Source organism: Ursus arctos, unplaced genomic scaffold (genome assembly GCF_023065955.2).
Source record: "Ursus arctos isolate Adak ecotype North America unplaced genomic scaffold, UrsArc2.0 scaffold_8, whole genome shotgun sequence".
NCBI classification, from domain to species: Eukaryota; Metazoa; Chordata; class Mammalia; order Carnivora; family Ursidae; genus Ursus; species Ursus arctos.
In genome coordinates, this window is record NW_026623100.1 from 57,195,874 (window position 1) to 57,210,723 (window position 14,850).

The following is a 14,850-nucleotide window of genomic DNA, read 5'->3' on the forward strand; positions in this document are numbered from 1 at the left end:
CCCAGGTGCCCCAAGAGGTCCACTTTTAAAGAGAGGGTAATATTGACAGGAACCTGCCTTGCTTTATCACTTAACCACTGAGAGACAAATAATGTGCCTGTTATACACAACTGAAAAAGGACAGAGCTGCGGTGGGGGGTGGGGTGGGAGAGGAAGAAACACAGAATAAACCTGATGAGTGGAAAAATCAGCACATGTAATAAATTGAACTCTAATGGAATAAAAACAATCTGAAAGCAGAGGGTAACCTAATGTACAAATGCTTAGTCCAGAATCCACAGGGACTGAATAATTTATTATGACTCTGTTTACATATGTACAAATATGAGAGCTGGCTTAGAAATTCCAGATAGCAGGCTCTTAGGACAAGGAACATCTTTCTTTCCATCATCACTACGTCTCTGAGCATGTGGGGCCAGAAGGAGGCATTTTATCCAGTTACCTGCAGACTGACTTTATCATTCTGGGTTAAATATGTTACAGCCAACCAGGCCTTCCCTGGAGTCGTTATCTGAACTGACTTGGGCCTGCCATTTAAAAAGATACCAAGGAAGCTAAAGCAAATAAAAAAAAAGGTAGACCATGGGACCATATGTAAGATTACAGAGATCTCAGTCGACTTCGGCGCTTACCTCTGGGGAGATGGAGAATGTCATTTTCACCGGGCGTAGGCCACAAGGGAACCTCCAGGTCATTCTCTCCACGGTGATTCGTTTTCTCAATGGGTACATTGGTTGGTTCTGGGACATACATTTCTAAAAGAAAGGGACATTTTTCATTAAGAGATGATGGAGGAGCTACTTACTGTTGACTTTTGTTTCCTCAATCCAAATGGATGGTGCGTTCAACTCAGGACAATACGTCGTGGGGCACGAAAGATCCCGTTTCTGCATTTATATCCTTACGTCTAGAGAGTCACTACCTTTGCAAGCACGGGAAACAGGTCTTATAACCATGTAAAAAAGGGAGAGAAAGTTTTCTCCTCCACCAGGGTCAGAAGCTCTGCTTTTTCCTGTCAAACGGTGTTGGCCCAGTAGTTTTCTGCAAGCTGATAGGGACTGGCTAAAATGGAAGGATTTCTTTTATTTTCCATCAGCTAAATACTATACACCTTAATAACGGTTTCTCTTCAATCCACGAATGTTTAATGATTTATATAAAATACGCCACAGGAAGTGAAAAAGTAAAAGCATCTTTCGCTCTCTGTGCGTTTCTTACCCAATTCCCCTCCAGTCACTTCCCCTACGTGGGACAGACTGTAGGCAGACCTCACGAGGTGTGGCCTGGCTCAAGTAGGAAATGTCTGCTTCGTTACCACTGGGACCAGGTGGACTAGAAGATGGTCTTCAGTAAAGCGAGCTCCATTATCTACCTGGATCGTGTAGGTACCCTGATCTGTAAGATTCTATGACACGAAACAGGACCATCTAAGAAGAACAGTATTCTTTATCCCAAATATCAGGGTTTTCTTTTTAAAGCTAAGTTCTAAAAGGGACCAGTTTAAAAAGTTCAGAGTTTTCTTTGACTCCTAACAAATATATTTATATATCCTTTCGTCATCTGGCTAACAACATTTTAAAGAAATAATTCTTGAGAACCCCGATTTTCAAAAGGTGACACAAAAGTTTGCATCAACCATATAGCTCCTTTTGGCCAGATCCTGCCATATTATTAAACTCATTTTTATAAGGTTACTCAACATTGGTAATACTAAATATTCACCAGTAGCCCAACTGCGTCCAGATTAAATATATAAAGTACAAGTTAAAGAAATTAAGAGCCCACTAATCATCTTCTGCTCACAGTGACTGCTGTCTATCCCGTAGTTACCTGCCTTTCAAGAAGTAAACCAGAAGATGAAGTAGAGAGAAGGGGAAATGACAGAGCAGAGAGCATCTGCTCTGCTTCTGCTGTGTGTTAACGGAGTACCTGCCAGGGAAGAAAGTCGGAGAGGTTAAGTGAATTGTCCAAGATGACGCATCCAGGAACTGGCAGAGCTGGGACTCAAATCCAGTTCTGGGATGCCACGACCGGTGGGTCTTCTGGTGCCCCAAGAATAAAGTTATTTTGGCCTTTGTCTCCGAGTCTTCTGCTTTCTTACTTAAATACAGCGGACTCTCGAACAACACGGGTCGGAACTGCGTGGGTCTACTTGTAAGTGGACTTTATCAGTACAGTACCATAACTGTACTTTCCGTATGGTTTTCTTATTCTCTTTTCTGTAGCTTACTCTGTTGTAAGAATAGAGTATACGACACGTATAACATACAAAGGATGTGTTAACTGGCTCTTCATGATATCGGTAAGGCTCCTGGTCAGCAGTAGGCTGTTAGTAGTTAAGTGTTTGGGGAGTCAAAAGTTACATGGGAATTTTCGAGTGCTTGGGTTTGGCTGCTCAGACGTGGCAAGGTCTAGACACTTAGAGTTTCAAAAGGATACCTGAAAACTCTAGAATTAAAAAGAGAATTTCCTGACAGTATTATTTATAGAAGCAGGGGCCGGACTGCAACCAACGACTCTCTAACTTTTCTGTCCTATCTGAATCACTTGAAGCGCTTATAAAATGTGCAGACTCTGGGATGGGTGTGCAGGGCATGGTGTTTAGTTCACCCACTGAGGAACCCTGATTACGTGATAGGAATTTCCCGCAAGAGTCTGGAAAGAAAAGTGACCTTGACATTTAGGTGACATCTCTCCATGCCACAGCAGCTCTGAGCGCCTCTCCCACGGGTCCAGCACATAGCACTGAACAGAGGCCAACCTCCCGACTGGTGTCAGGGAGCTCAGCAGAAAAGGCCAAAGTGAGCTCTAGTCCACCAGACCTGGGAGTGTCGACAGCTAAGCAGCCAGAGCCCCCACGGAGGTCCCCAGAGCTGGGAGCGTTCCGCTGCACCTCAGGGTTTCTCTGGGTGAGAGCAGCAGAGAAGCAGGCTTGAAATCTTGGCGCCTCCTACCTGCACATGCGTAAACTGCAAGGGGAACCCCCCGCAGCAGCCCGGACCCGGGCGTCCTCCTCCCGCAGGTGCTTAGGAAGGCTCTGCTGGGCCACAGACGGGAAGGGAGAAGGGTGTGCCCTGGCCGGGGAGGAGGCCTCCCAGGTGATGAACGATATCGCCCCGTCCACAAACACTTCCTGGGCGCTTCCCTGGCCCACGTTCTGGGGAGGCAGCCAGGAGCAAGACCAGCCCTGCCCTCGTGGGCCTCTCACTGCTGAGCAGCTCGCGGCCTGCCCTGGGCCTGCCCACTAAGCTCAGTACGGCTTGGGTCAAAGTAGACCTACACCTCCTTCGTCATCACAAAATACTCAGCCCTAGTTTGGAGCCCTGGTGCCCAAGGTGAGAGGGTCATTCCCTTTAATGTGAACTTACAAGGGACCCTGTCTCTGAGCAGTTTTGCCAAAAAGGTACGTCTTTCGGCAAAAAACTACTTGGATAAACAAAAGAAGTGTGGGAGCTACTGTATCTCCATGCCTAGACCCAGGGCTTCCACGGCCAAGGCCTGCGTCCACGGCCAAGGCCTGCGTCCAACCCCAACTCTCACGTACAGCCCTTCTGGCATTTGCTGTCATAGCCCTTGACAGCTGCTGGCATTGCAGACACAAAACCACATCTGACCAGGCCACGTGGATCACGGGCACATGATCACAATGAAGAATTACTCCTGCGGTCAAATATGTTCTGAACTTCAGAGGAACCCGAGACCCCTTACTGGGCACAGATTTTACTGTCAGAGGTACCTGGCCAGTTGTAAGAGCCACCTTCCTTAAAATGTCCTTTCCTGGAATACGGGGGCAGGATGCTTGGGGCTCACAAGCTGAGGCACCATTTTTTTGGAAATGGAACCTGTAGTCAGCTTAGGACCAGAACTCCCAGGTCTGCCAACTAGCTTTGTGACCTCGGAGAATCCACTTAACTTCCCCGAGCCTCGGTTTCTTCTGTAAAACGGGACAGGTACTAACCAGCTCACAGGTTTTGTCCTATCCTAAGACAGCAGAAGGGGAAAGTGCTTTGTAAAGGCTGAGGCTGGCCAGGACGGCAGTCGATACGTGCAGAGGGCAACGCGAGCTAGCAGGAGCTATCTCGATGAGAAATGGAAGCCGGGCACCTCAGTGAAGAGCCCGGACTAAGATCGCACAGTGAGCCAGTGAGAGAACAGGACGGGACTCCACCTTCCTGGAAGGACACAATCACATGTAAGGTGGCAAAGCTCAACTGACTGCAAAGTTTTCTGAGAAGATGGAGAAATGATTCATCAATAGTACATCAGATGCAGAAAGGAGGCTACAGAAATTAAATTTCAATCTGACAGTAAATCCTAACTGAGAAGTCACCAGAGAAATCTTTCATAATGAACAAGGATGCTATATATTCACTCTCTCCTTTCTTAAACTCACAAACCGAGGACAGTGCTGCTTTACCTCAATTCCTAGCACTGTCACCTGGATTTGGGGCCTTGTTGTCACAAACCTGGGACCTCTGCAATGTGAGTTACGGCTGTCCGGTCTCTGGTCTCCCCCTGCTTTAAATCCCTCCTGCCCATCACCTGTTAATCCTCCCAAAGCACCTATGTGACCATGTCCTTCACCTGCTCAAAAATGAGCCTCCCCACCCATACAAAGGATGGCATCTACACTCCTCATTTCCCCGTCCTGCAAGGTCTAGCCCGAATCCTGGGGAAGCTGCAAGGTCACTCCCCCTGACGACAGTCTCACTCGTGAACCGTGTCCCCCTGACGACAGTCTCACTCGTGAACCGTGTAACAGGGCTGATAACCACCGTCTCCAAGCCACCATCCCCTTCTCTTTTGAAACCACTCTCCTTAGACTTAGCCTCCACCACGTGCCCAAATGGCTCTGGGCAGGGTGATTAGAACAAGGCTAAACGACAACGGTTAGTTTCCACGTCCCCTGTGAGGACTTAATGGCACCCCCACCCCCGCCCCAGGTCCCCCTGGCTTCTGAGTCACAGCTCTCGGGCTCCTCCCGCGTCGCTGTGCTTCCTTCTCTGTCTCCTCTGCCAGGCCCCCCTCCCCTGCCCGCTCTCCCGAAGTTGGAGGGTCTCTGGGCTCCGTCCTGGTGGCCCTTCTCCATCCCGCTCACTCCCTAGGGGATCTCATCACTCAATGCCAAGGCTTAAAAACCACTTATGGCTGATAGCTTTCTACCGTACAGATCCATTTCCAGTCGCTCCTGAACTCCGTCCGGGCTGCGTATTTGCTGTCTGTTCACTCTCTCCACTTAGATGGACAGTGGAGACGTCACAGTAAGACCGCCTCAAACCAAAGTGACTTCACCCCATAGCTGTAAATCTGTACTGCAGTCCAAACCCACGAGAACCATCCATGGCTTCTCTTTCTTCTCTCCTCACATCTATTCAAATCCTCCTGATTCTCCCTTCACAACAGAACCCGAGCCCGACCGCTTCTCCCGCCTGCAGAGCCACCGCCCCAGCGCGGCCGCGACCAGCTCTCACCTGCGTCACTGGGAAAGCCTCTGGTCTGTTTCTGCACTGGCCTTCCACATCCCACGGTCTGTGCTCAACCCAGCACCGCAGACTCCCGTGAAAGGGGACGTAAACAGCGTCCCTCCTTTGCTTAAGACCCTCCGAAGTTTCTCTCCTACTCAGTAAAATCCTGCCACCACCGAGAGACCACAGGTGTCAGCTCCCGGTGGCCTCTCTGCTTGCCTGACCCTCCCGCTCAAGGGGCCCAGCCAACAGGCTTCCCGGCTGTCCCTGAACACGCAGAGCGTGTCCCCCCCCCCCCCCAAGGCTCTGCCCTGTCTCTACCCAGAGGGGTCTGCCTCTTCCGCAGGAGTCCTCCATTCTCCTGGGTCTCCTAAACGTCCCTGGTTCAAAGTGAGGTGTTCCAGCTCATGCCGTGTCAAACAAACCCACCCGTCCCTTCTCCTTTGCCCCCCGACTGGCTACACTTTGTGCCGTAGCCCTCAGCCTCACCCTGGGTGCTGTCTCTTACTCGTTTACTTGTTTGCTGTCTGTCCCTCCCCATGAACTTGGAGCTCCATGTGGACCGGTGCTTTGTTGAATTCTCTGCCGTCTCCCCAGTGCCGAGCACAGAGGGCCCTAAGTGAATCTCCGCTGGATACAAAAGGTCGCTTTCACCGTTTGTACCCCAGAAGCATCTTACTGGGTATGGAACTCGTGAGACAGGTGGCGTGGAGCAGACAAACCAGCTCCCAGGAGAGACCCACGTTCTTCCTCGTTCCTCTGTGCGTGACCGTCAAGGATTCCGTCTTCTGCCGGGTGCAGACAGAGTGACAAAGCAGCACAGTGAACCTGACTCCCCAGCAGCACCTTACACGAGGCCCAGCAGACAGAGCAGGAAGAGCACCCAAGTGAAGGCCCTGAGAAGAGCTCAGCCTCCCGAGGCGGCGAACACCCCAGCCTTTACAGGGGAGAAATGGACATTTCCAGAAGTGCTCGACTCAGGCGAGTCTGTACAACACCTAAACAAAAGGCGAATGAGTGCAGACAACGCAACTCCTGTCCCATGTACAACCGCACGGTACAGACGCCCAGCTGCCAGGACTCCTTGCTTCCCGCAACGCACAGAACGAGATTCTCCAACGTAACGCAGCAAGGAAACACAAAAACCAAGGGGAAGATGGGAAGGCTCCTGACTCACTCACAGAGCGCACGCTCTCGGCGGCCCGGACTGCCGGCGGAGTGTGCGTGTGGAGGGCTGGGGTCTGGAACGCTGCCCGCAGGCTGTGCGGCCGGGGGCTCAGGCCCTGCGTTTCTGGGACGAGGGGCAGACGACTAGGGCACGAGATATAGACATGGAAGGAAGGAGAAGCCTGGGGGGGATCCGGCAGCGGTGGGGGGCCGAGGTTGGAGACTTGGAGCGGACAGAAGGGTGGATGGGGGGAGAGGCGCGGGCATGGGTTTCCACGGCTGCCGGCTGGGGTCTCCGTGGGAAGAGACGTCAGTGGGCTTGGGAGCGGGCCGCCGGGCCAGCCTGGGTGCTGCTGGGCTTGATGGACTGAACAAGGCTGAACAGAGCTGCAGTCTTGACGCAGCTCCTCCACTTGGGTTCTGATGTATATTCACCTCGTGACGGCAGCGAAGCAATTCCCTACCGTGTCCGATCTTGGGCCGTTGTCACGGGCTAGTTAGCCCGCACTGACCCCGGCCGCCACGGTCTTTAGAGAACGCAAATCGGAAGAACCAGAGCCATGCTGGCGGGGAACCACAATCAGGCACTCGCCCTGACGTCAGCCTCTCAACCCGCCCCCCCCATCCCTGCACGGGGAACCTGGGCTGGGCCCACGCACTGCTTGGGCCCCGCGAGGCAGCGGTGCAGGATCCGAGTCCGCTCCAGGGTCACGCGCGCTTGGCGCCACAGCCCAGGAGCCCCGCTGAGGTACCTGGACACATCGGGCAGCAGCTTCCTTCCATGTTGATGGGCTCGACGCAGGGCAGCGGGGGGCAGCTGACGGTGGAGCAGAGGGTCTGGCCCTGCAGGCAGTAGCAGTGCGTGCAGCTGTCAATGTCCCAGCGCTCCTCGTCGGCGTAGGCCTTGCCGCTGAAGTGGCACACCGCCTTCTTCGGAATCGTGTCTTCTAGGGAAAGAAGAGCACAGGCTGGAGTCGCGTGATGGGACCAAGCACATTATCTCGTGACCCCTGCGACGGAAAGGGCAGCGGCACTGCACAGACACAACGCGTTTCAGGATTTCCAGAATTTGGCGAAACGTGTGCGTCCCCCGTTCCCAACCGCTCTTTTCCCCGGCTCAGGAGAAGGCTGAGGGCTCTCGTCTTGTGGCGTGAACCTGACCAAGGGCCGTGCACACTAACACGGGGCAGTGACCGTTCCAGCTGGGTGGGAATGGGGCCCGTGGGCAAGTGTCACTGGATCACTGCAAAAAATGCAAAGTCACTCACATTGGGTGGCTGGTGAGCACCCTACACGAAAAAAACAAAGAGGTAGAGACACGTTCAGAGGCTTTACGTGGAAGGAGATAAAAAGTCCAGCTGAGTATATTTACGGAGACGTTTCGTGAAATTCCTACTTTCAGTTCACCTTTTTGTAAATAATTCAGGGAGTAGTAAGGAATGACCGTGGCACGTCATGGGAAGCGGCGGGGGGGGGGGGGGATCAGAGGGGGCATCAGCACCGACACAACCACTACCTTCATTCTTCAGCGATGCTGGATGCATTTCCCTCTCGTCAACAAAGGCATTTCTACTTTAGGAACAACCTCATTTCAGTTCAATCCATTTTCCCAGCAAACTACGATTTTTGACAATAATACATACATATATTTATTTTTTTAAGATTTTATTTATTTACTTTAGAGACACTGAGAGACGACTGGGGGGAGGAGGGGAGGGTGAGAGAGACTGTGAAGCAGATTTTATGCGGAGCGCGGAGCCTGACGTGGAGCGGGGCTTGATCTCACATCGAGAGATCATGACCTGGGCTGAAACCAAGAGTTGGACTCTTAATCAACAGAGCCACCCAGGTGCCCTGATAACAATATATTTTAGGAGTTATTTTTATGTATAAGAATTTATAGCTTAAAACCCTTTGCTCTCCTTTCTTCTCCAGTCTCTCTTGCCATCCTCATTTCCTCCCTCCCCCAACTTTTTTCTAGAAAGTTCCTTTCTTTTGTACTCAATGCTGCCTCCTGGTTTACCCGAACTTACTTATGAGTGGTCATATTTTACAGCCAGTCCTTCTCCCCAGAGCTCAAAAACGGTGGCTCAAAGTGTGGCCCCAGTGCCCAGCAGAGATGGGATAGACCAACAGGGAAACGGGTGAGCACTTCCTTGTCCCTGGACAGGCCAATAACTGGATGACTCCTACTAACCCAGGGAAATTTTATGTTGAGATTCTAAAGGCACATCTACGGACCACTGGTCACTGATCATTAAAAAATTATAAAGGAATCTGGAAGGAAAGTTCCGTAGGAAAGAGTGATATTAGGGGCTCAGGGTTCTTTCATTCCTAATGGAGGCAGTGTTTATTGCCCAGACACGGAGGATGGAGCCTGGGATGCCTGTGGCAGTGAGGAGAAACGTGGGCATCAGGTGCCATGCTCCCTGAGCAACCCCGACCTGCAGCCACCTGCTCCAAGGTGGCTAGAAGCTGCTGTCTGTGGAGACCCAGCTCACAGCTGCCCGCTGAGCTCTTCCAGAGGAGGCTCACGGAAATGTTTTCATCTGTTTTTGGTGTCCATGTTCTCTTCTTACCAATTACTCAAGCGTATGCACCTTATGAATGACTCTGAGAATGTCCTATCACCCTAAAATGTTATTTCCTTAGCTGTGTCTCGGTCCCTGCAGAGTTCTATACGCAGGTCAAGGATTAGAATGCACAGTCTGTTTCTCAACATTCCTTCACAGTTTCTCTCAGTACTGCTGCCTGAGTTGAACGAGGGATACTGAGTAATCACAGAAGTTCTAGTTGTGAACAGAAATGCTTTCTCATTGTCTATGAAAAAACATACTTTGTTGTCTTTCTCAATGTTCCACAGAAAGGCTTCCGGAACACTGATGGTTCAGCTTAAAAACTTAACTGGAGGCTTTCGAACCAAACCCATGACAGAAGTTTCTGCCTAGCCTGGAATCCTCAGGGGAGGCAACTTCATTAAGATACCTCAAATGCACATGTCAAATGGCTCAGTGGAATCATTTAATGAACCCAATTCAAGTAATACTCTGACCTCCAGCCAACTTTTCATTGAGGACATTAGATTTGCCATCAAATCTAGAGTCTATTATGCAGAGACTTCTTTATGAAAGGAAGCATCTCTTCATAAAGCAATATCACTGATTATATTTTACATAAACCTTGTAACAGCTCCTATGATGGCATAAAATTTGAATAATGGATTACTGCGCAAGGACCTTAGAAGAGAGAAGGTTAAACTCCTTGCCCATCTCATCCAGCACTTTCTGCTGTGCTTTTCCTCCCAAAGGCGTCTCTGCCAGTCCTCTCAGACAAGAGGGAACGAACTCTAAGCATGAACTAAGGAAGGATGGGGACTTCATAAAAAGGGGTTCGAGTCAAGGCCAAGCACTGGTTTGTATTTTCTCAGGATCTAGGCAGACACATTTTAAGAAATTTAATTAATTAATGCTACTCTTATTTATGAGGCGAAAATCATCTGTGAAAAATTACACTGACATTAAGAATAACCATGATATGTTAAACATTATAAAGACATTCATTTGTTGATTCTACAAACTCTTCCCATCAGTGGGAAAGAAGGCATGACCACAACCCTGACCCAGAGGACTGCAGAGATGTGGTGGAACAGGCCTGGGGACCGGACCCCTCTCCACAGAACAACACAGCAACCCCTGCCCCTGTGAATTTAACATGGAGGGCCAAGCAACTAACTGCCGCAGAAAACCAGGGAAGGCATCACTCAGGACTTGGTGTTCGAGGTTCACTTTGAGGGAGGAGCAGAAGACAAAGAACAAAGAAGCTGGGGGGAGGGCATTCCAAGCAGAAGACAGTGTGTCCAAAAGCTTGCCAGGTCGGAAGGGCAGTGAGAGTGTCAGGCTGTATAGAGTGAGTGAGGGTGTGTGTGTGTGTGTGTGTGTGGAGGTGAAGCTGGGGTCAGATGGTACAGGGCCTTCAGTAGCAGCGGACGGACGTACTGAGATTCCTTCCTGTGGAGGAGGGGAGGCGCCTCAGCCCTTTTAATGGTAAGAAGAGAGCTCTGGCCAAGGGCAAGCTGGAGGACTAGATGGGGAAGGAAGTTGAGGATACCGTTCACGGGGATGTGACGTGGGCTAGGTGAGGGCGGCGTGGATGGAGGTGGGCAGGTGAGGCGAGATTTGAGAGACTCCTGAGAACAGCCATCAGGATACGATGCTGAGGACGCGAGAGGGACAAGCCTTCTTGCGCGGGAGGCCGGGCAGAGGTGACTCCAACAGAGGAGTCATCTTACTGCTTTACGCAACAAACGGGGAGTTTGTGAGGGACCTGGTCAGGCCTTATGGAACTCCTCCGATATTCCAGGGGATTAGTGATCGATGAGCAGTGCAGTGATTGATCCTCCAACTCTTTGGCCTCTCTGCGTGAACACAACCGGGAAGCTGCCGCCAGGACAGAGCCAATCGGGGGCGCAACAAGGCAAAAGAGGTCAAATTTCAGTCACTGGGAGCTTCAGGGAGGAAAGCTGTGGACCGTGTGGGGCCACTGGCAAAACTGGAGGTCCCCCTCCCGTGCCTCTGCACAGTGTATATTCCATTAAGCCAGTAATTCTAGGAATCTGTCCCAAGGAAATAATCAGGAAAGGCCTAAAGTAAGTGTTTTCTGGTGGATGTTCATCACAATATTATTTATAACAGCAAGAAGTTAGGGGAAAAATCTGTGTCTAACAGGAAGAGAATGTTTAAATGATTCAGTGCAATCATGTGAGAGGATACTGGGCAGTTATTAAAAGGCATCATGCATAGCACAAGTGCCATCACGTAAAGAGGAAAATTAACTGTCTAGAAAGAAACGACAATGTTAATGGTAACTGTCAGAATTGGTGAGTTTTTCTCTTCACTTTTTTTTTTTTTTGGCAATGAGTGTCAGTTACTTTTGGTAAGTAGGCAGCAATATATAAAATGGAAATCACACACACACACACACACACACACGAGCATGCACTATCCTCCTGACACCCCACCCCCGAATACACACACATGAGGATACTGAGGGGGAAGAGCTTGATCGGAGCCCGGTTCCGAAGCACCTCGCCACGTGGCGTGGTGCTTTCGAACGCTAGCAGCTCGCTCTGAAGAGCCTGAGCAGACTGTAAGGAAACTACACCACGGAAGAAACACTGAAGATCAACTGCATGACAGAGTTCATGTAACTCCTGACTCAGCAGCTGTAGATCATTTCTAAAAGAATATTTATAAAATGACATAGGAGAGTAACTACTCTGAATGACTTGGAGGTGATGATGGGTCAAACCAAGGACTCTGACTATATGTGGGGTGAAACTGAAGCTCCTTATTTGATTTTGTTACAAAAATAGATCTTTTCCGAAATTCAGTGAAGACTATGAATTCAAAGCAGCTATGTGATGACAAGGAAGACTGAGATGCAATCTACTGGGAGGCCCCCAAAGGACTGGTGCAGGCTCCACGCAGCCGCTCTGAGGGCGAGCCACATGGGTCACACGTCCGGGGCCTTCAGTGGTTGTAATTAAGCCATTCCCCTCAGGCAGTGGGCTGACTGACACGGACTGAATTTCCAGGTACTTCTACTGGTTTATCTCTACTCCATTTAAGCTCTGCTCATTACAGATTATCTCAGAAGCATCTTGCCTTCAAGATCATTTTCAACTAAGTTAATTCCAACTTGAGATCAGGAAGGTTTAAAAACTGGGGGTGCCATGTTCATGGCAGCATTATTTACAAGAGCCAAGACATGGAAACAACCTAAGTATCCACTGATGGAATGGACAAAGAAGTTGTGTTATACACACACACACACACACACACACACACACAATGGAATATTATTCAGCCATAAAAATGAAAAAAATCCTACCATTTGCAACAAGATGGATGGACTTTGAAGGTATTAGGCTAAGTGAAATAGGGAAAGCCAAACACTACACGACCTCATTGAAATGTGGAATCTAAACAAACGAACAAAACACCAAACTCAGTAAAAGAGATCAGACTTGTGGTTCCCAGAGGTGGGGGAGGGGGAGGGGGAACTGGAGGACGGTGGTCACAAGATACAAACCTCTAGTTGTAAGATGAACGAGCACTAGGGATGTGATGTATGGCAGGATGACTGCGGCTAACACTGCCGTGGGACAGACAGCAGGGCTGTCAAGAGAATCAATTCTAAGAGTTCTCATTTCTTTTAAGTGCATCCACATGAGATGACAGATGTTAGCTACAGCTATGGTGGTGCTCACTTCACAATACATGTAACTCAAACCATCATGCTGTACACCTTAAACTTACTTTTTTAAAGCATTTATTGATTTGAGAGAAAGAGAGAGAATGCACGTGTGCACACGCACCCAGATGGGGGGGAGGGACAGAGGGAGAAGGAGAGAGAGTCTGAAGCAGATTCTGCGCTGACTGCAGAGCCCGACACGGGACTTGATCTCACAACCCCGAGATCGTGACCTGAGCCGAAAGCAAGAGCTGGATGCTTAACTGACTGTGCCGCCCAGGTGCCCTGCATGCCTTAAACTAATACAGTGACATATGTCAATTATTTCTCGATAAAACTGTAAAAAAAAGAAAAAACAAACTGGGGGTGGTGGTGGGTAGAGCCGAGATAGATGCCCATCAATTGCCGGTTGGTAGCACTGCCTCAAAGAACGAGTCTCTCCCTGGAGGTGCCAGAGACTGAAAAGGGGACCAGTGCCTCCAAAAAGACCTTGTAAAGGCACTTGGTTGCAGGACTGAGGGACCGCAAGGTCCGCACAGAAGTCTGAGCCAATGTTGAAGCTCACGGTGTAGAGCTCAGCGAGGCCACAAGATCTAAGAACTGAATGACGCTGAACAGCACCCTTAGTTGACCTTCTGAAAGACTGGAGGTCAGAGGAGACAAACGGTAGAGACAAGAGAAACACCAGTGGTTCTGAAAGCGGGATCCAGGTGCCAAGTACTGAAGAACCGAAGAGCATCTGCTGAGCATCCACGGTGCCCAGGTTCTGTGCTCGGGGGCTCGATCCTATTCGGCCTCGCGGACACCCCAAGGAGGAGGGCAGTCTACTCTCCTCTTGGGGAGACTCAGGTTTACAGAGGGGAAGTAACTTGATGTAACCAAACCACAACATGGCGGAGCCCACGTAATCCCACGTAATCTCCCTCCGACTGCAAGGCTCAGGTTCTCTACGCTGAGCTCGACTCAGTGGCTCCTTTCCTTCCATTCCAGGAACACGCAGAACCCTCTTCACGTGGTCAAGGCTCCTTGGAAAGTACACAACACCTTCAGGGGAGGGCCGCTGGTTCCAACGTGCTGCTGTGGGGTGAGCCACGGTTAGCTCTGGGTGTATTACGTCAGGACCAGCAGGCCTGAGGACGCGGCCTTCAATCCATGAGGAGATCCGTTTCAGAGACAGTAACAGAGAAATGCTTCCCCGCCTCTGCTTAGAGGGCGTGTTTTCTACGGTATCTTCACATCTGACCAGCTTGAACCACAGTATCAGTATGTTTCATGATGATCAACTGTGTTTCTTCAAAGGTGCTTTAAAACAAAGCCCCATGTAAGACCACTGAATTTTCATGCGAAACAAATGGAGGATTCTTGGTTTTCGGAAAGCTCTGACTGATCCTTTCCAGGAGGCTGCTATGCGGCCCAGATTCATTCATTAGAGTTTGCTTAATGAGGCTTTATACAAATATTTCTGCCTTTGACTAAATTTTACCTGAAAGGCAAAGATCTAAACAGAGGCCTGAAACCATGGAGTCACTTGGGCTGATCGATGGATTTCGGGGTCCCCTGGATCTCACACACTCTTTTTGTTCCTGGTTATGCCACCGCCTTCCGTGGCACAGTTGGGTTAATTTGAGAAAGCTGTCCGAGAGTTTTAGAAACGACTTGGTCTATAGGGAGACACGGTGGCCGTTCCGTACAATCTGAGGTTCTAAGTAATAAAGTCACTGTAGTCTTCTGTGGGAAGGAGCACAGTCTGACTGGAAGTACACAGAAAAGCGCTTTCAGCACTCTGGCTGAAGAAGGACGCAGAAATGGAGACACGGGAACATCCAACTAAAAGTGGTCTATGCGGTTTATATTTGGCTATGGAGTGGGCTGTGCCATCTGACTGTGCTATTTATCCCTCCAACTGGTTTGTTTACACTGACGATGACATTATTTTTATTCATTGATGCCTAATAATAGGAGTTCC

At 49.9% G+C, this 14,850-nt stretch overlaps 2 protein-coding genes across 12 annotated transcripts in view; one reads left to right on the forward strand and one right to left on the reverse strand.

The window, feature by feature from the left end:
- Window positions 1–2,090, forward strand: part of FEZ2 (fasciculation and elongation protein zeta 2) — a 51,823-nt gene extending 49,733 nt beyond the window's left edge. Inside the window, exon 9 of one of the 3 annotated variants that reach the window (XM_044391158.3) lies at window positions 1,827–2,089. In XM_044391158.3, the coding sequence (XP_044247093.1) occupies window positions 1,827–1,921 (95 nt within the window). In that variant the 3' untranslated portion in view covers window positions 1,922–2,089. Of the gene's footprint in view, window positions 1–1,826 lie in introns of all 3 variants that reach the window. The other 2 variants (XM_026478838.4, XM_026478854.4) reach the window with 2 other exon arrangements.
- The window catches only part of CRIM1 (cysteine rich transmembrane BMP regulator 1), a 187,638-nt gene that overhangs the window by 5,843 nt on the left and 166,945 nt on the right, over window positions 1–14,850 (reverse strand). For 6 of the 9 annotated variants that reach the window (XM_026478799.4, XM_048222724.2, XM_026478789.4 and 3 more), the window contains 2 exons: window positions 7,385–7,579; window positions 633–755 (listed from right to left, as the gene is read on the reverse strand). In XM_026478799.4, coding sequence (XP_026334584.1) covers window positions 633–755; window positions 7,385–7,579 — 318 coding nt within the window. The remainder of the gene's footprint in view (window positions 1–632; window positions 756–7,384; window positions 7,580–14,850) is intronic. The other 3 variants (XM_048222722.2, XM_048222723.2, XM_026478783.4) reach the window with 1 other exon arrangement.